The following is a 19,152-nucleotide window of genomic DNA, read 5'->3' on the forward strand; positions in this document are numbered from 1 at the left end:
ATTTTGGCTCACACAAAAAGTTCAAATTGTAACTATGATTGCAACATATAAACAGAGCATTTGGCAGCTCAAGAAATGTTAGTGATCAGATCTATTCAAAAACAGAAATTACCCAAAAAAAACATAACCAGAAAATCCATGCTAAAACTAACTTCTTTCTGGTTTCAACTTTTCCACTTGCTTCTTCTCCTCCTCTTCCTTCTCCTCCACTGGCAGCACAACAACGGGAGCCGCCGGCACCCCGTCCCACCGCTCCTTCAAGAAGTTGTCGAACGCCTCCACCATCCCCCTCCTGAACTCGAGCTCCCTCGTGAAGACATCAAAAATCAAGCATGCAAGCACATACTTGAACGGCACCAGAAGCAGAACGGTCGAGCCAACCAGCAGCGCAAGCGCGATCTCCATCGTCACCTGAGGGTGCCCTGCGAGAATGATGGAGCGAATCTTGAGCAGCGCGACGTTCACATTCTGGAGCGACTTCTCCACCTCGCGCATGGCTTCCTTCAGAGCAATAATCTTCTGGATCGTGTTCGATGGAGGCTGGTCGTATATAGTAACTTTCCCGAAGAATCTCCCAAGCCGACCTTGCTCCTTGAGCCCCTTTAGTACTAACATACCGGCCGCGCACATCATTAACGTCACCGGGAATATGTAAGACATTAGGTTTCTGAAATCAAGCCACATGGGAGTTCGTCAATGAGATTGAAGATTTTGTAAAAGGGAGAGATTGAAGATTACCTAAAGATAAGTGTATATACAAGTCCCAGAAAGGACGCTGTAACGAGAGGATCGTCCCAACGCCTAAGCCGCTCGAAATTTTTAGCAGTGAGAGTTAGAGGAAGCACAAGTTCCTGCCAAGGAAAACACAATCACATTTTCAAGATTCGATTTTTATTGAAACTACGAAGAAGAGAGTTGATAGAACTAACCTTAAAAAGGTCGATATTACTGGGAATCCCTTCGATCATGGCAGCATCTATCGTTGCTTGAGTTTTCTCAACTACCTTGGACTTGTCTCTGCAAGTCATCGACGCCTTCTCCACCAAACTCATGTCAGCCACGACGAGGTTCTTGCTAAGCACAACTCCGTGTCTGATCGAAGCATTCTTCCAAAAGGCTAACGAAGCACTAGTTCCCCACGACGCTGACCGCCTCCATTTCCGCAAGTAGACACTTCCGTCTATGTCAAAAACATGGCTGCTGCTCTCAGAAGCCTCACCGTTGGGTCTCACAAGGGCCTCCTCTGGCTCAGTGTCGATGTCCGGTAGTTTCTTGATTACCGTCCCGCCCCAGAAATTTACGGCGAGGGTTTGAAGGACGACCTCCCCGTATGGTGCATTGCGCAAATATGAAAACTGAGTCAGCTTAGAAGGTTCGTCAAATGTCCTCTTCATAAACTGGAGAGCTTGAAGCCTAGCAATGGCGTTTATGGCATGAGCAACGGCTCTATCCTTCCCTTTGTGAGCACCATATATGTCATACACCGACTCATCGTTATCCATAGGTCCATATTCGCGTATGAATTTGTATAATCCGATAATTTCACTTATGAATGCATACCATACATCCCTCCTCACCTCACCACCTAAATCGACAAATTCAAGAACCAACGACACAGACCTGCAAGTAAATTTTTTTAAAGCTTATACGAAACGTCAACTTCGAGTCTGCTATTTTTGACTGAAATAGGAAGATTTCAAGCAAACTCTGATACATAATTTGACTGGAAATAAGGTCAGAGAAGCTTACTCACTCCGGACCAGATGTGATGGAGATTGCAGAGTCGAAAACGTTTGATCCCAAGGGTCCCACTCTTGCCTTTTCGACTCTTGAATTGGGATGAGTAAGATCCAGCCTTACAGATTCTTTCGATCCGACCAAGCTAGCTGCCTGAATAAAAAACCATTACTCAAAAAAGGTTCTAAGAAAAATTAGCATCAAAATCACTCTATTCACTCGAAGACAATACCTCAAAGTAAAGTGCATGGTCGGTCAACGTGACCTTTCCTGGCCATGCCATGTCCTTTTCCCATTTTAGAACAGGCTGCTTTCGACTGGAACCAAGACAAAGGATTTTTTCCTTAGGATATTGTAAGGTCTCCTGGGATTGATGTGATTTCCGGCCTTCATGCACTCTATAAATTGGGAAGGAACAAATACTGTCAAGATTCGTGATAGAAATCAATCGCGGTCATGAAACATAAGGCATCAGTACCAAAATCGAGAAAAATATGCTCACTTGACAAGTTCAGTAATATATGTGGACCATATGCTAAACGAGATCCCCTTTTCGTCACCAGCTAAAGCTTTAAAAAGATTATGTGCAGTGGGACAATCAGCTACACCAGAAACAGCAGGAGCAATGCGAATAAAAGCCTCTTCTCCCACGAGCTTCTTCTACAAGTTCGAAAAACAGATCTTTGGTCACACATCTCAATGTCTGTATATGTCTTGTAAAAGAGAATATTTGTCACATTTCACCATTTCTACGAGAATAGTTTGAACCCTAGATTTTCTGCATTTCTAGAATTTCAGTTGAACAAGGCAGATTTCCTCATAGGCCTCCAATAATGCATGATAAAAATTGGGTAGCATTTCTTGAAAATATGATACTCAAGGCAATACACAAGAATGTTGGAAGATGATACATGGAATATACTTTGAGAAGCTAATTTAGCAAAAGCAACAATAAGATGGCAATATGCAAGTAATCGGTTAAATGACTATAGTACAAGGAAAACCGAACAGATAGGCAATACCTGAAAATGACTCCATTTGAATGATTTGAGTCGGTTACCCTTCCCTTGTCGAAGTGGATTCTCCCATGCAAGCATAGTTATAAAAACTAGCCTCTGAAACGCAGGTTCCTGGTATCAGAAGCAAAAAGATTAATTATAAGTGAATGCCAATAACTTAGCAACTCCAGCTAACACAAGAGAAAAGGGTGTACTGAAATGAGAAGTCGGAGAACATTGAGTTAGTGGTCGAGTCTGAACGTTTGAAGGAATAATGGAGTGTGAGCAGAGTGGCATGAGGTATGACCGTGAACATAAGAAGGGAAAAATGCAATATTATACATATGAACTTTGTGGGAAACAATGAAGCAACTGCACTGACCTTGAGGCTCGGATGAACTTCAACATTATTCCTTGACAAAAACCTGAAGCAGCAATATTCCACCAAATAACGTGGATCGTTATAAACTGATTCTGGAACAAGTGCTTTAAATATTCTTTGCACTTTCTGCCCTGTCAATCCATTCATCCTGCATATCTTAGACGTGGGAAAAGTCAAAAATTAATTCCTCCATACCAGCAAGATGTATTGCTTCAATTTTTAACCTTGTCTATACACATAATGTGGAAAGAAAAATGCACAAGTATGAAGGATGGAAAAAACTGAAAAACAGTAACTTTACCGGCTAAATTGTTCAATGGAAACGATGGCAGCTTCAGAAAGCTCCCCTCCAGAAGTTCTTGAATCAACAGTCGGTTCAATCATAAATATATCATCTGTATCTTCAGTGTCATTCTGAGGGCTAGGCTTTCGATCATGAACAGACTTTACAAGTGGAGAAGCCACTTCATTCAAAAAGTTTTGAGTCTTTGATAGCAATTGGGTAACTGACTCTTGCATTGAATCTGTCAACCAAAAAAGACGTTAGTTGTAATATAGGAACATATATAGTTCTCTGGAATTATCACATGATAAGTAAAAACAACCCGACCAGAAAAAGACATAACTGTTTGGCAAGAAGGAAATACATCTGAAGAAAGTACATATTCTAGTAAAATGTCATCTTCATAGACAATATCTTAAGTATATACTTATTAGATAGTAGTTTTTAGGCCTCGGAAACGCTAAGCACTTCCTATCTTTCCTTCCCATACATTGTTTACTCTCTTACACCCCTCTTTTGTTGATCATTTGAATAGGTCTAACAAGCAACTTTTACAGTTTTACTTACTCTCCTAGTACCATGATTACGCAGCAAGACGGATATTCAATTCCTTTTCGATCCATCATCAAGAATTAAATGGTCAGTCAGCATGAAAGAGATATAAAGGATGCAACTTTCCTTTTGAACTACTTAATATTCTTGATTCTACAAACACCTTTCTCAACTACACAAGTTTCACATGGTTTTTTCTATTGCATACAATAGAATATAGAACAACTTTTTGTAGCATATTCTAGAAACTTATTGCTGGCAAACAATCAGAAAACAAGCAAACCTCATACCATAATGAATAAACTAGTTTCAATTGCTCCAAAGGCCATAAATTAAGCAGCAAAATCAAACACCAACACACACACACACAAAACCAAGAAACTGAAACTCACTTGCATCAATATCATTGAGCTTCCAATTCATAGCCCCAAGAGACTGCCCCACCAGATTGAATCCAAATCTGTTATCCGAGGAATTTGGAGAATCAGAGGAACCATTCTTTACACAGCAAGCAATCTTGAAGAGCTGATTCTTGTGCTTATGATGTGAAGTTGCAGAAGAAGATTTAGGGGTTAGGCTTATTGTGTGAGGTGATTCGGGTGGGAACCGAGAGAGCATGTTTCAGACTAAGATTCTCTCCCCAATAATCAAGATTTCATGATCCCAGGTTTGCCAGAGAGGAATGATTTGTTGTCTGAGCTTTCAAGATGCGTTCTTTAAATTCTTGATTTAGGATTATGGGCAAAGAGATAAACATTGCTGAAAACGACGAATTAGCAAGAAGAGATGATTAAAGGAAGCAGCCAAGGGCTAGCTACTTCGAGAAGTAAACGCTGAGCTGAGAGAAAGTTGGGCCATTTTGTACGGCTAAAAAAATAAGTTACCATGAAAAAGTTCAGATTTTTATTTTAATAAAAACTATGACGATGATAGATTTTATGTGTGTGTTTTTTTTAATTTTAATGCTGATTATAGAGTTAAGTTATGAAACTACTATTAATCACCAAGATTTATTGGAAATCCTCTCACCTACTCCAAAACATATTGGTTTGGAGTGGAGTAATAGTTTTCTTTCATTACCACGTGCTGAATTATTTATTCGTCTAAAAACATGTGTGGAAATATCTAAAAGACTAAAACTGTTCAATTCAATGAATTATTTGCATGATTTAAAAGAAGTAAACACATTTGATTAATTTGTGCAAAATCAAAATTGAATAATTGAATAAAATCAAATGGGATTTCAAATACATCAATGTATCACGTGAATGACAACAAAAATAATATTCATAAATCAGGAGGTATTTTTTTTCTTTCAAATCCAGATTATTTTTAGTATTTGAAATCTAAAAAAAAAGTGGTTGATGAATTATTTATTGCGTCCAAAATAATAAAAAGAAAAAACAACAAAAACAAAAAACACCAACAAGTACAATTGATGAGTATGAGTAACAAAGACTGAAACCACAACTCCGATGGCCTTATCCACTCTCTCCCCACCCTTCACCACTCACTCCACCTCCTCTTTGCTCCACCACCCCTCCGCCGCCGCCCCTTTTCCGGCCAGCAACCACAGCACCTCTCTGTCAACCTCTCCTACTCCACCAGTTTTGCTCAAATGGAGAGCAAATGTGTCCTTCTTCACTGGCTTCCTCAACAACAACAAAACCAAGAATCCAGAACCCATCAAGCAAGAGCTTCTAGAGGCTATCCAGCCCCTCGACCGCGGCGCCGAAGCCACCCCTGAAGATCAGCAATTCATCGATCAGGTTGAATTTCTTTCCAGTTTCTTGCTAAATTTGTAGTATTGGCATTATCTTTTGCTTACAAAAAAGTTGAAATGGTTTTTGTTTTGATGTGTTTAAATTGTAGATAGCTCGGAAATTAGAAGCTGCAAATCCAACAAAAGAGCCTCTCAAATCTGATCTGCTCAATGGCAAGTGGGAGCTTATCTACACCACTTCACAGTCTATTTTGCAGACCACTGTATGATTCCCTTCACATCTCCATTTCTCAATGTATAATGTATACAATGATAGAATGTTGTAGTTGCACTGCTAATGATGGTTTGTTTTAGTTTGTGAGACTCTTGAGATATATAGTTGTGATTTGCAGAGGCCTAAATTGTTGAGAAGTAGAAGGAACTTTCAAGCAATCAACGCAGATATCCTTCGAGCTCAAAACATGGAATCCGCGCCCTTCTTCAATCAGGTCATCCACAACTCATAGTTTATACAGTCTTGTGCAAATTCATACCAAACTTCATTAAGTCATACTAGGATGGATTGATAAAAGTAAACGTCTTGTTACTGCTTATTTGGCTTTGATCTTCTTAAATGTGTCTTACATATACATATACATATACATATATATATGATGTTGTACAGGTCACTGCAGATTTGACACCTCTGAATCCCAAGAAAGTCGCTGTCAAGTTCGACTATTTCAAGATTGGAGGTTTGGTAAGTCAAGAAATTATAGACACACATTGTGATGATGATCATCACCAATATATGATATGCTTAGTAGTAGCATTGTGATAATGCAGATACCTGTTAAGGCTCCCGAGACTGCTGTGGGCGAGCTTGAGATCACCTACTTGGATCAAGAGTTGAGGTAATAAAAACACAAATCCCAGATTCTAACATTTTCATGTCTCAACTAAGTTGGCTTCCAGTTCTACCCTTTGTCAGATTATTAAGTGGAGTACTACATTATTTGTGTGTTCGGTTATTGCAGAGTTTCGAGAGGTGACAAAGGCAATCTATTCGTTCTCAAAATGATCGATCCTTCGTATAGAATACCTTCTAAATGATCAAGCAAGGATTTTGGCTTCTTCATATATTTGTGTTACACTTCTTTTCCTTTTTTCACATACATCATAGGAAACTTTACATATTTTGCTCATTGTATTATATAGCCTATCAACTCAAGTCCTTGTGTAAAAAGAAACAGCATTGCACAAATTTATTAACTGCTATTGAAACATAGTTTCACATTTTCATCTTCAGATTTTACATGTTAAAATATTGGACTTGAATTGGTGGGGTGCGCCAGGCCCGTGCAATAGTGCAACGCATGGGCAACGCTTGAAGGCCCAAGCAGCAAGCTACTTTGATTAGCCTTCCTCCTCAAAAAATATATTTAATACAATGTGAGCCGATGGCCCACATATCAGATATTAAACTGATAAGAACAGATACTACACTTGATCTTAGCCAAAAGGCCGAGAAAGGTATGAGCTTCTACATCTACGCACCTCCTCTTTTATAACATTGTTTCAAATAAAACTATCTTCTCATCTTGGATGTGGGATAATATGAACCCTTCATGTTTCGAATTCAACCGCGTACTCAGCATCGTCTGGCAGAAATCGGTCGAGAAATTCTCTAAGAACAACCTAAGCCAAAAAAAACAAACAAAATACATCTCAACTAAACTGTAAAGTGGTCTGAACTTCCATATATGCTCAATGTCTTGATGTCATATTCTTAATTCTTACAGTTATGCTTTCCCAGAGCTATGGCTGTCCCAAATTTGGATTCATGGTCTGTTTGATCATGAAACTCAACCTTTTTCTTCTTATTATCCACAAACACATAAGAAGGCAGAATAACTAGTGAAGCATTCACAGTAAAATTTATCTATAAATGAGAATGAAGTCAATTCTTCAAGCCAACTATAAAAGCTAAGTTGCAAACCTGCAATGCTTATAAACCTATATGTGAAAACCAACTATGTAAATCTCCGCAAAATCAGTTATACTATTAATCAATTTCAAAAATACACTACAAGGAGAAGCACTTAATATAAACACAAATAAAGAACAATTAGGTGCTATTGAGTGAAACACTTATTTTTTTTTTTGTCTTTGTTTCAGTTCATAGATCTTCAGAGACTAGGATTTGTTCTTTGTTTTACATGGAACTCTTTGTGAATGGTGCTAAGAAATTGAAATCTAAAAACTGATGATGCTACAAGGCAAGGAACTCTTTGGAGGATATCATTATTGGCCGGAAGCAATCCATGGATGGAGAAATTTGTAGCCTCGAGAGAGGATTTGTTCTTTGTTATATGTCTGTCTTCATTAAAGTTCTTTCATTCCCTCTTGTTTCACAAAGAATGCATTAGGACCTACTTTATACCCCACAAAGAATCCTAGAATTGACAGACAGAATCAGACAGCAGGAATCCAAAATCAGCAAAGCATGAAGAATGAAAAACTCACACAAAGAATCCTAGCAACTTGAATGACAGAATCAGACAGCAAGAATTCATAATTATTATCAAATCAATAGAAAAACATCCAAAATATCAAACAAGAGTACAATGACATTTGTTAAATATTATAAAGAGTTGTTGGATGCAACCAAAAGAAGTTAACAAAGTAAAGATTAAAATTGAATTGGTGGGGTGCGCCAGGCCCGTGCAATAGTGCAACGCATTGGCGACGCTTGAAGGCCCAAGTAGCAAGCTACTTTGATGGGCCTTCCCCCTCAAAAAATAAATTTAATATCGTGTGAGCCAGTTGCTCACATATCAGATATTAAACTGATAAGAACAGATACTACACTTGATCTTAGCCAAAAGGCCGAGAAAGGTATGAGCTCCAACATCTACGCACCTCCTCTTTTATACTTAGTTTTTTAAGATAACTTCATTCTCCTATCCGATGTGGGATAATAAGTTTTCTTATTTTACATGAACTGGAAAAAGGCAAGAACAAAAATGAATGGCAATTTGTAGTTTAAATAACTCTATAGATTCAAAAAAGTAGTAGTACTACATATTTAGGAAAAATAAATATACACATCCCTATCCCTATTCTTACACAATTTGCTTTCTTTGTATTGAAAAATAACTCAAACAAGTATCAGATGGCTGATTTTTCCAGTTACTTGTTCGTCGGACGGTCATCTTTGTCTTGTCGAACTATTTCATCAACTGGATTCTTCTCGGCCCACGCAGCTGCATCCACATATCCAAGCTCGAAATACCTATCTAGAACGTCGTCTGTAGCCGGCTGGAACGCCAAATTCAAAAGCTAAAACAAACACACACAAATGTTATTTCTTGTCACCATGGGAACCTCAGAAGTTGCATCCAAATGTTACCTCTCGCGCACCAGCGCGGTTCTCTGGGTTGCAGTCGGGGCTAATCCCGATTCCCTTCATCCCCAAACGACCAGCAGGAAACGCACAAACACGCACCTGTCAAGGCAGAGCTCTGTTCAAGCAAACATAAAGCATCATCATCTTTTCATTGAAGACGGACATATTATACCGTCTGAGAAGCAGAGGTAGGCGGCATGAACAGTGTCAAACCCCCGTCTACACATAAACGATCACGGAACATTGTTGCCGGCCTTGGAGCAAGATATCTGCATCAAGATCACTTTTATCAGTAGAAAAAACTGTTCCATTCAAAGAGGTGAATTAGAATCTCTTACCCGGGAATAAAAGATGAGGTGAAGACTGCGTTGATGAGATCTTCTTTCGAATCAAAGTAGTCCACAAGCACGCCCCTCGGCCTCCACATAATCTCCGTCACAGCCACTGCCATTAAACCACCACAACAAAATTCTATCAAAAACCTTCTTATCCAAGAATAGTGTGAGATACTAAAATAACTGTACCCACCGCGAATTCTTCCATTCGACCTGATATGAGCATCGTCTGGCAGAAACCGGTCCAGAAAATCTCTAAGAAGAGCCTGAGCCAAACAAATAAACAAACAAAAACATCTCAATTGAGTCATAAGGTCATGTTCTTAATTCTAACAGCTGTGCTTGCTAGTTGCTATGGTTGTCCAATTTTAGATTCATGACAAGTCTAATGTGGTAGGTTGAGTTTTTCGACATAAGGGTAGGCGTGTAAATACCCCAACACGGAATGCAGTCCCACGAAGCCTGCAATCTTGAGCCACTATCTTGGTAGCCTTCAGTGCCTCCTCCATGCTTTCTCCTGAGATAATCGCGGCACACACAATAGAACCGGCAGACGAACCAGCCAATGGTGTTGTTTCCTGTCTCCCCAAAAAGAAGATCAAAATCATGAAAAAAATAGGCAAGACTAGTGATGATAAATTGATAATGGCCTCAATTAGATTATTAACAGTGCATTAGGACAGAGTTGATCCCCCACAAACTTCAGCAAACCATGAAGAATGCCAAATTCTCAGCAAAGAATCCTAGCAAATTGGATGACAGAATCAGACAGCAAGAATCCAAAATCAGCAAATCCTCAGCAGGTGGTGATGCCAAATTTTTAAACAATTGACATAAATTTGATGTTAAAAACCAATCTTTTTTATTAGGCATTAATCAATCACAAACTTGATCATTGAAGAAAATGGATTGAAAAATGGTAGCAACCTTGATATAGCCTTTCTGAATGAGGAAGCGAGCCGCCCCGAGATGGTAAGGGAGCAAGTGCCCCGCGGCAGAGAAGCTAAACCCGGGGCTGGTGACGGCCTTCCGCCTCTTCTCCGCCTCCACGTCCTTCTTCCCTTGCTCCCACACCGTGCCCGGCCTAACCGGGTCCTCCACCACGGCCGCGGTCCCCTCGTCCTTCGGCAGCCTGGCTTTGGTGGAGAAAGAGATGGCCGCCGTGATTGGTCTGCGGGTGGCCTCCTTTGAAAATGGCGGCCTCAGAAACATCGAAAATATTGCCTTTCTCTTCATTGGGTAGATGTTGCAAGGATCTTTCTTTTGTTTTTCTCTTCTCTTTCGCTTTCAGTATGTAATTTCAGGATGAAAATCTTTCTAATTTTAGTTTGTTTCGGAATCTGAGAGGCTGGAATCTTTTTAACTATAATAACCGACACAACTTTTGGTGGTCGTATTTTTTATCTTTTGGTCAACGCAAATAGTGTATCATGTATCCTATATTCCTATGCCTATCCATAATACAGATAATTCAATCGGACTAATTAAACCTAGATATTAAATTTGATTTTTTTAATATTTGAACATCATCGAGTTTGTATCATCAGAATTCCGATTTTTTAGTATTCTTTGTTATAGAATAAATCCAAAGTTTCGAATTTTTCAATGCACATGAGATTAAGATTAAACATTAGTGTATCAAATTATAATTTTATTTAAATATTTCTATTCTGATACGTATGTTAATCACAATAAGAGTTTTATAAAATATGTGGATTTTTTTTTCAATTTTCATCTAGAAAAGGTTACGGTTTTTGGCCTCGAATTTTAAGATATTTCGGATTGATTATTCATCGAGTTTAATCGTGTGCTTTGAATTATACTCCCTCCGTCCCCGAATAAGAGTTGCTACTAATTTCCATTTTGGTTCATCCCCAATTAAGAGTAGCATTTCATTTTTACCATAAATGGTAAGTAGGTCTCACATTCCACTAACTCATTTCACTCACATTTTATTATAAAATTAATATAAAAAAGTAGGTCTTACATTCCACTAATTTTTTCAACCAACTTTTCTTTACATTTCTTAAAATCCGTGTTCGATCAAAGTGTTATTCCTAATGAGGGACGGGGGAGTATAAGGATTCAAATTTTGTGTCAGTACTGACTTTTCTTATTAGAAAACAAATACATTTTGTCCTTTACAATTGTAAAATTAAATTCACACTTCTAATCACAATCATGAATAGTAGTACAAAATATGAACACTTAATGTATAAATATATGCTAATATACAAAGTCAACAAATAATGTTTCAAAACAAATATCGTTAACTCTTCATAGCCTATCTTTTTACTATAAAGTATAAACTATTGAAGATGAAGAAACCAGGTACGTTTGAACAAATCCAAATGCAAAATGTTTGCCATAATTTCGACTTATAATTAAATAAATACTGTAAAAATCATTTTGTTGGAAAAAAATTTCCGTTGCCGGGAATCGAACCCGGGTCTCCTGGGTGAAAGCCAGATATCCTAACCGCTGGACGACAACGGATTTATGTTAAGTTTCTTGTAATTATAAAATATAATATATTTTACCATAATTATGTTTGAAAATACAGAAGAAAGCGACTCAAACAAAAAATTTACCACATGTTATAAAATGTTTATACCTATCTAAAAGTTGATAAAATTTCACGTCTCAAACTCTTACGCCGCACAGATGGTTTCATAAATTCTCATTTTCCAACCTGATTTTTTGTCGAATCATTGAATTTTATAAAAGAAATAAGCCTTTCATAAAAATGCCACAAAGCGCATAGGATGACGCAAGGGTAGTGTAATCAAATTAGCAACAGTTTAATAAGTTGACATTAAACCTAGTAATTAAGTGGGAGACAATAGCATTCCATTTTGCATTCTGCTTTTGCAGCAAGTCAATAAAGCACTTCAGCATCCTTGGTCAAACTAAGCTTCACCACCCCTAATTACAGAATTACAAATCTCTTTTCTTACATCCAATTAACCAAACACAACATTCATATCTTATGCAGCCCTATTGGTTCCATTATACAACTATTAGCACAAATTACCGATAATTAAACGACTTTACAAGAATACCCCCCACTAATTCCTCCACTTGGGAAATACTCCCTCCGTCCCGGATTATTCGATTCACTTTGACCAGGCACGAGTTTTAAGAAATGTAATGAAAAATGAGCTGAAAAAGTTAAGTGGGATGTGAGTCCTACTTTTATATATTAGTTTTATAATAAAATGTGAATAGGAATGAGTTAGTGGAATATGAGGTCCACTACCGAAAATGGTAATAGTGAAATGGGTCAAATTACCTGGGACGGAGGGAGTGCGACATTGGGCGACTATTTACACAAATTACGATAATCTGACGACTTTACAAGAATACTGCGTGCTAGTTATTTTGTGTGAGAATACGACATTTGGCGACTATTCTACACAAAATACCAATAATCAGACGACTCTATATGAGTACCCTTTACTGGTTCCTCAGCGTATAATACGGCATCTCATTCTCGTATATGCGAGAAACATCGTCTATCTCGATTGTACGGTACAAGCATCGAAAGCAGGAGCTAAAATTGAAAAGCCTTTAGGGTAAGTTGGTAAGAAGGGAAAAAATGATTCAAACAAGGAAAAGAAAGGGCAGTTTGCCCCCACAGATAGTACAAACACCATGCACGCTCATGCATCGAAAAGAAGCCCACTAACTCTCTATATATCTACTGTTACCCAAAAAAGTCAGCACCACTAAACACCTTTTCTCATCCCACAATCAACAAACTCATTCTCATAAAAAGAAATACACTCCCTCTTCTTTATCAGACTTTCTCCATCTTTCCACACACATATATATGCCAAAACAGTGATATGACACTACTGCTTAAACACTCACTTTGAAGTTCAGTCATTTGGAATTTTGAAATATTTATGTCACATATATAGTACAATTGAGTAACACTCATTATGTAGTATCATTCAGCATATTATTTTGTCTTTGGAAACATTATTATGCCAAATAATGGTGTGTCGGCTTTGGTGGCTCTTTAATTAATTATCTCTTTCACACACCATATATTATATGTGTATATATATTTATCATTCCATCTTCATAAATTATAATCTTCACCTCTCTCTCTTTCTAGCTAAATGGTTCTATCTATCTGGAGGGTTTCTCAAGGGTAATTCGCAGAGCTAATTTGGCATTCTGTCCACCTCCATGAGTGGTCTTGGTATTTAATACACGTGGCGTGCATTGATGATACGGAGACGAAAGAAATTGAGGTTAGATCTGTGAGGATGCCATGCCACAGGAGGCGGCCAGCTTGTCAAATTAGCCCTGTAAGTCTCTCTTTGAGAACTCCTCAAGATCTCAATCACAAATTCTCTCTCTCTATATATGTTGAAGAAGCAAATCTTTGGTGACTTGAGAGAAGTTTGTGTCTTTTTCTTCAAGTTCCTGTCTTTGTGGGTATATTTAGGAATAAATTTATTCTTCTTTTTCGGTTGAAATCTCATAAAGATTAATGTTACTTGTGCTGGTCAAATTAACCCTACAAAATAAAAAAGATGATAGTATTAGCAAGAACGTAAAGGGATTCAGCTTTTCCTACTCTCTCTACTTAATAGATATGTTTTTCTCTACTTAATAGATTTGTTAATTATTTGCTTGTAAAAATATTCAAACTTTTAATAGTACTTTCTAAATTTTGCTTGAAGTGTCAGTTTTTTCAAATTTAAATATATGCACTTTAGAATTTTCAAATAGCACCTCCTTCTCCTGAAGAAGAATAATTTTGATCAAATTTAAATTATTTAGTGACTTTAACTTTTTTTTAGATAGCAGCTCTTATGTGAATTACATTAGACTATGTGTCTTGAATAAATGACAAAATTTATGATATTTTGTGCATTGAGATATTTCTGATTTTGTCTTCCATATTTCATTTAATTTGTGTTTTTCACAATTTAAAAAAAAAACATCTCAATCCGTACGTGTTAGTTATGTTCGTGTTGTAAGCACATGCATGCGCTTGTATTACGCTTGCTCAAGCAAGTTTCAAAGAAAATTTATGATCGGAGAAAATTTAGAAATCTCAAATCTTTAAAGTTGGGGGAAAAAACCACAATAGTTCAAAAGTTCATAGTATTTTAATAGTAAATTTACTTAATTTTATTAAAAAAAATGTTGTTTTAATGATTGTTGTTCAGAAAAGACAAAAGTTAGCGTATTCAGATTTACAATAAAAATTTAAGAAAAATGCAGAATATAATAAAAGTTTGTATATTTATAGATAAATATCTTTATAAATATTTCTCTCTTTAGTAGTTATAAAGTCCACACAACATGACTAATAATACAAAATTAGGAAAGTAAGAAAGAGATAGAAAGAAAAGTGTGTGGATGGAAAATGGGTTCCGCCTCCTTAGAGCATCTCCAACAAGGAAAGGTAAATAGAAGAGGTATATCATCTATATACCTCCTAAAAAAGTGAAATATACCATTCCAAAAAGAAACATACTCCAAACGAAAAATGTATATAGAAAGGTAAATGATTTTTTAAACATACAATAATAGTACAAAATGCATTAAAAAACATAAAGTGTGATACTTCTCCCTTGGAGAATGGTTTTTCATGAAAAGAAGGCAAATATGGTAGTTATAAAATTTTACTTCTCCATCAATAAAGATATCTCTTCAAAATGATAAAATGTACATCTCCATTTACCTTCAATAAAGATACCTCTTCAAAATGATAAAATGTACATCTCCATTTATCTCTCCCTAAGGAGAATGATTTTTCATGAAAAATAAGTAAATATGGTAGTTAGATAATTTTATCTCTCCATTTACCTCTTCTTTTGAAGATGCTATTAGAAAGAGAAATTTTCTTAAATAGAAAGTTTCTATTTTTAGGAAATGGATAAAAAATGAAAGAGTTTCTATTTTAAGGGGAGAAAGGGGTAATAAATTAGAAATTTCAAAATTAATGTTTCAACCCATAAAATAGAAATTAGCTTTGGCCACCACCTTCATCTTGTCTTGAATGATTGTCCACATCACCTTCACCGATTGGAGGATCACATGCCTGAATTCAGATGCTAACTTCACCTTTGGAATCGGACATTATTATTGTAGGAGTATGATTTTTGTGGCCATACTCCATAAAGAATTTTGAAGATCGAATGATGCAATTTTAAACCCCTAATATATCGTTGCCATTCACCGTCGATATGAAACCCTAACATCATTAAAATACACTCCAGTGAATCTCTAAATTTTTGGCAAAATATAAACAAATAATGAAATATTCTCCAATTATGGACTAAAATCGCAATGTCAACATATTTGAGAAAAAAAAATGTTAAATGTTTCACATTTTTACTATAAAAAATAACTTAGTATAGTGTTAAAATATTAAATTAATAGTAATATTTAAGTTATTAATCAATCACTTTAAATATCATGTACTAGTATAATAAGGAGTATCAAAATTGTAAAATAGTCCAATATGTGTGTACATAAACTAAAAATGAAAAATTGGATGCCAACTTATTAGACTATGTTTGACTAATATACAAAGAGAAAGGATTGCAATATTTAATTTTTCGTTAATAGACATATTATAAACTTAATTAACTATACTAACAATTTTATTAGGTGTTAAATATCTTTCAGTAACCGACGCCAAGATCATCACGCGCGTGGCACATGATTGTTTGATGCTGAAATCGTAGTTGCTGTATCACCACTCTACCTCGCCACCAAATTCTCCCCGCCGATCTCTCTCCCCTCTTTCTCTCTCTACAATCCCCGCTATTCCTGCCCTCAATCTCGCCCCCCATGGCCCTCGCCAGCGGCCAATGCCGCGCCGCCATTCTCAAATCCTTCGTTTTCTTCCTGCTAATATCATTCACTGAAGCCTCGATTCACAGCTACGACCGAGATCCGTTCCGAGAAGTCGGCACCGCTTATCTCCTCTCAGGCGGCAGCGAAGGCGTCGCCGCCGCGCAGCACGCCCGCTCTTACATCAGGTAATCTCTACTGATCAGATCTATCACATTTTGTCGGCAATCGAGTTTTTGAGTTGAAGAAAACGTAATCGGGTTTGTTAGATCGACGCCATTGACGCTACTGTTTGTAAATCGTAACACGTGATGCATTGGAGTAATGTGTGCGTGTGAGAGTTTAGTTCTGTAGTTGAGCTGAAATCGGTTGGGAAATGGCTTGATTTTCTCTAAAGTTGGATTAAATTTCGGTGTATTAGGTGTTCGAGAAGTAGATTCATCAACAATTTGTCAATTGTATGCCTCCATGTGCTTATGTTGATCGTATGCACTCAAAGTGATAGTTCATTCGTTTAGCGTCTTTTGATTCGCACGATTTAGGGCTTTTCCACTTAAACACATTGTTACTCTGTTCTAATTCAAAATTGAATTCACTTAGATTCGAGAACATAACATTCTGGAGGAGTAAAGAAGCTGCTGAGCATAATCCAAGTCTGGCGTACAACGGTGGGTTGGTACAGGCTGTTATTTTTGAAGCATCTGATCGCGATAATATTGGTGGATCTCCGTATGGTGGGCAGAGATCGATCTGTTGTACCCCTGATCTTGCCAAACTGGAAGGATGCAAACAAGGAGAAGTGATACGAACACCGTCAGCAACTGATAAGATTTGGCCAGTTGTTATAAATGTGCAGTTTAGAGGAAACATGTTATCCGCACATTTGAAAAAGAATAAAGAAGTAAACATAAAGAAAACCGGGATGTACAACTTATTCTTCATAACGTGTGATCCAAAGCTCAAGGGACTGAAGGTAACGGGAAGGACAGTGTGGAGAAACCCTACCGGCTTTTTACCTGGTAGGATGGCCCCTCTGATGAAGTTCTATGTATTTATGTCTATTGCTTATGCAATACTTTGTGGCATATGGGTTTTCCAGTATGTGAGACACTGGAACGATGTTTTGCTGCTGCAACACTGCATCACTTCTGTTATAGCTCTTGGGTTGTTGGAGATGACATTCTGGTACTTTGACTATGCGTACTTCAATAGCTCTGGTACAAGGCCGGCTGGAATCACAACCTGGGTCGTTACGATTGGAGCAATAAGAAGAACTATTTCACGCATCCTTATTCTTTCTGTTTCTATGGGCTACGGTGTTGTGCGTCCAACCCTTGGTGGTCTAACAACAAAGGTGCTTCTTGTTGGAGTCACCTACTTCTTGGCAACAGAAATGCTTAACATTGCTGAGTACGTAGGAAGCATAAATGACATTGCAGGGCGAGTTCGAGTGTTTTTTGTCCTCCCAGTTGCATTTTTGGATGCATTTTTGATTTCATGGATTTTCACTTCTCTTTCAAGAACATTAGAGCAATTACAGGTATATATATCCGGTATCCCCATTGATTGAAAGTTTTTCGCACTCCCATTCGGTGATTATGTTGCATCTTTTCCTCGAGTTTATCCATGTGCTAACTATGGCTATGTTTTCCTTTGTCAGGCTAAAAGAAGCTCTGTCAAATTGGAGATATACAGAAAATTCTCAAACGCTTTAGCAGTTACTGTTATTGCTTCAGTTGTGTGGATCGGATATGAGGTAAATGCCTTGTGTACCTTTGGCTCTTGCCATTATTTTCTTCTCTGTGGGAAGAGCAAAATGAATGAGTTTTATAATGGACACCCCTAAAATTATGTTACGACACAGTTTAACTATTGGATGTTGTGCTCATCTCTAAGACTATGAATATTCTTTACGAGACTTATCTTATACAACCAGCTTACTCTTGTTTGCCCAGTATCTTTACTATCTGATGTTTTGTGATTAGTTATGTTTTAAACACCTCATAGTATATAATCCCTGCAGGTTTATTTCAAAGCAACAGATCCCTTCAATGAAAGGTGGCAGAATGCTTGGATTGTCACAGCTTTCTGGGATATTCTTGCATTTGCCTTGCTCTGCGTAATCTGCTATCTTTGGGCCCCCTCGCAGAGTTGCCAAAGGTACATGTTACAGTTCTAGCTTAATGAGCACAATTATATTTATATGAATTTGAGCATAATCTTTGTTAGGTTTTCTTCAGCTCACTTTCCATAACTCCGTGTCAGGTATGCATACATGGAGAATAACGAAGGAGACACAGATGAAGAAGAAACAGAATCGTTATGTAAAGAAACACCTAAAGGCAGTATCGGTCTAGTGAAGCAAAACAGCAAGGATGACGAAACTTCTGATCAAGAAGAGGCCGAAGAAGGTAAAAAAGAATAGTTGCTGTGTGAATGATGGAAAATGGCTGCAATACTAAGAGAGAACAAACTGATTTGGATGTTCATGTAGACCTACCTACCTTCGACACGATAAACATATTCAATATATTTTTTTTTCAAAGTGTATAGGCCAAAATTGAAGCATTGATCCGTTGCAGAAATTCATGTGTTTCTATGAGTGTGATTGTAACGATATTGTTTATGGGATTCAGACAATTGCTAGTCAGGTCAGGTTTTGTAGTATTGTTGTGTTACTGTGTAGTAATATGTCACTTACAAACCATGCAATTTTTCAACAGTTGTACCTTTATTTATGTACGTGTAGTGATTTTTTTGCCTTTTTTTTTTGAGTTGATGAATGTTAAATATGAAGACGAAGGTTGTCTCCAAAATCATGAATTTTAATCACAGCCATTGGTAAAAATATGGCCTTTGTAAAATCCATGTTATCTGTCTCAATATCTGAGGGAGAAAAAATAAATCACTTTGGACGTATGAGAAAATT

General features: G+C 37.2%; 4 protein-coding genes and 3 non-coding genes across 10 annotated transcripts; 2 read left to right on the forward strand and 5 right to left on the reverse strand.

Moving 5' to 3' along the window:
* Positions 1 to 18: 18 nt before the first annotated feature.
* Positions 19 to 4,789, reverse strand: LOC125213137 (chromosome-partitioning protein, putative (DUF639)). Of its 3 annotated transcripts, none has more exons than XM_089068382.1 (10): positions 4,345 to 4,789; positions 3,419 to 3,641; positions 3,118 to 3,265; positions 2,760 to 2,867; positions 2,240 to 2,397; positions 1,970 to 2,159; positions 1,754 to 1,890; positions 930 to 1,620; positions 739 to 851; positions 19 to 667 (listed from the first exon to the last, which is right to left on the reverse strand). In XM_089068382.1, exons 1-10 carry the CDS (start codon positions 4,568 to 4,570, stop codon positions 148 to 150), a joined length of 2,514 nt encoding a protein of 837 aa, XP_088924508.1. In that variant the 5' UTR covers positions 4,571 to 4,789; the 3' UTR covers positions 19 to 147. The 3 variants fall into 3 exon arrangements, with proteins under 3 accessions (XP_088924508.1, XP_047969466.1, XP_088924509.1); XM_048113509.2 differs by having other exon boundaries at positions 1,970 to 2,135; positions 4,345 to 4,787; XM_089068383.1 differs by lacking the exon at positions 4,345 to 4,789 and having other exon boundaries at positions 3,118 to 3,273; positions 3,419 to 3,559.
* A 583-nt stretch (positions 4,790 to 5,372) lies between these two features.
* On the forward strand, positions 5,373 to 6,950 carry LOC125214383 (putative plastid-lipid-associated protein 4, chloroplastic). Its single transcript, XM_048115385.2, has 6 exons — positions 5,373 to 5,721; positions 5,825 to 5,938; positions 6,068 to 6,163; positions 6,340 to 6,414; positions 6,501 to 6,568; positions 6,692 to 6,950. The coding sequence occupies exons 1-6, from the start codon at positions 5,428 to 5,430 to the stop codon at positions 6,765 to 6,767; spliced, it is 723 nt and encodes a 240-aa protein (XP_047971342.1). The 5' UTR covers positions 5,373 to 5,427; the 3' UTR covers positions 6,768 to 6,950.
* A 45-nt stretch (positions 6,951 to 6,995) lies between these two features.
* LOC125217273 (U2 spliceosomal RNA) lies at positions 6,996 to 7,191 on the reverse strand. The gene has a single exon (XR_007175688.1). It is a non-coding gene; the product is annotated as a U2 spliceosomal RNA (small nuclear RNA).
* A 1,022-nt stretch (positions 7,192 to 8,213) lies between these two features.
* LOC125214382 (uncharacterized) lies at positions 8,214 to 10,767 on the reverse strand. The gene is made up of 7 exons (XM_048115384.2): positions 10,326 to 10,767; positions 9,833 to 9,976; positions 9,592 to 9,664; positions 9,402 to 9,507; positions 9,236 to 9,332; positions 9,067 to 9,162; positions 8,214 to 8,996 (listed from the first exon to the last, which is right to left on the reverse strand). Exons 1-7 carry the CDS (start codon positions 10,632 to 10,634, stop codon positions 8,847 to 8,849), a joined length of 975 nt encoding a protein of 324 aa, XP_047971341.2. The 5' UTR covers positions 10,635 to 10,767; the 3' UTR covers positions 8,214 to 8,846.
* On the reverse strand, positions 8,361 to 8,556 carry LOC125217262 (U2 spliceosomal RNA). Its single transcript, XR_007175679.2, has one exon. It is a non-coding gene; the product is annotated as a U2 spliceosomal RNA (small nuclear RNA).
* A 1,055-nt stretch (positions 10,768 to 11,822) lies between the features above and the next one.
* Positions 11,823 to 11,894, reverse strand: TRNAE-UUC (transfer RNA glutamic acid (anticodon UUC)). The gene has a single exon. It is a non-coding gene; the product is annotated as a tRNA-Glu (tRNA).
* Positions 11,895 to 13,520: 1,626 nt separating this feature from the next.
* On the forward strand, positions 13,521 to 18,961 carry LOC125215482 (Lung seven transmembrane receptor family protein). Of its 2 annotated transcripts, none has more exons than XR_007175269.2 (6): positions 13,521 to 13,717; positions 16,056 to 16,411; positions 16,824 to 17,763; positions 17,884 to 17,979; positions 18,231 to 18,383; positions 18,489 to 18,627. XR_007175269.2 is itself a non-coding variant. In XM_048116904.2 (6 exons), exons 2-6 carry the CDS (start codon positions 16,221 to 16,223, stop codon positions 18,646 to 18,648), a joined length of 1,524 nt encoding a protein of 507 aa, XP_047972861.1. In that variant the 5' UTR covers positions 13,526 to 13,717; positions 16,056 to 16,220; the 3' UTR covers positions 18,649 to 18,961. The 2 variants fall into 2 exon arrangements, 1 of the variants encoding a protein (XP_047972861.1); XM_048116904.2 differs by having other exon boundaries at positions 13,526 to 13,717; positions 18,247 to 18,383; positions 18,489 to 18,961.
* The last annotated feature ends 191 nt before the right edge of the window (positions 18,962 to 19,152 follow it).

Source organism: Salvia hispanica, chromosome 3 (assembly GCF_029641045.1).
Source record: "Salvia hispanica isolate PSC_SH4W2 chromosome 3, Shi_PSC_v1, whole genome shotgun sequence".
Classification (NCBI taxonomy): Eukaryota; Viridiplantae; Streptophyta; class Magnoliopsida; order Lamiales; family Lamiaceae; genus Salvia; species Salvia hispanica.

Excerpts from the sequence above, each read along its gene's own strand:
- LOC125213137 (XM_089068382.1), bottom strand. The coding sequence starts at position 4,570 with ATGCTCTCTCGGTTCCCACCCGAATCACCTCACACAATAAGCCTAACC. Across the intron at positions 3,266-3,418 it reads TCCATTGAACAATTTAGCCG|GATGAATGGATTGACAGGGC; the intron begins GTAAAGTTACTG and ends TAAGATATGCAG. Across the intron at positions 2,868-3,117 it reads AAGTTCATCCGAGCCTCAAG|GAACCTGCGTTTCAGAGGCT; the intron begins GTCAGTGCAGTT and ends TTCTGATACCAG.
- LOC125214383 (XM_048115385.2), top strand. The coding sequence starts at position 5,428 with ATGGCCTTATCCACTCTCTCCCCACCCTTCACCACTCACTCCACCTCC. Across the intron at positions 5,939-6,067 it reads AGTCTATTTTGCAGACCACT|AGGCCTAAATTGTTGAGAAG; the intron begins GTATGATTCCCT and ends TGTGATTTGCAG. Across the intron at positions 6,164-6,339 it reads CCGCGCCCTTCTTCAATCAG|GTCACTGCAGATTTGACACC; the intron begins GTCATCCACAAC and ends GATGTTGTACAG.
- LOC125214382 (XM_048115384.2), bottom strand. The coding sequence starts at position 10,634 with ATGAAGAGAAAGGCAATATTTTCGATGTTTCTGAGGCCGCCATTTTCA. Across the intron at positions 9,977-10,325 it reads TTCAGAAAGGCTATATCAAG|GAAACAACACCATTGGCTGG; the intron begins GTTGCTACCATT and ends TTGGGGAGACAG. Across the intron at positions 9,163-9,235 it reads CTACCTCTGCTTCTCAGACG|GTGCGTGTTTGTGCGTTTCC; the intron begins GTATAATATGTC and ends CTGCCTTGACAG.
- LOC125215482 (XM_048116904.2), top strand. The coding sequence starts at position 16,221 with ATGGCCCTCGCCAGCGGCCAATGCCGCGCCGCCATTCTCAAATCCTTC. Across the intron at positions 17,980-18,246 it reads TTGTGTGGATCGGATATGAG|GTTTATTTCAAAGCAACAGA; the intron begins GTAAATGCCTTG and ends TAATCCCTGCAG. Across the intron at positions 18,384-18,488 it reads CCCTCGCAGAGTTGCCAAAG|GTATGCATACATGGAGAATA; the intron begins GTACATGTTACA and ends ACTCCGTGTCAG.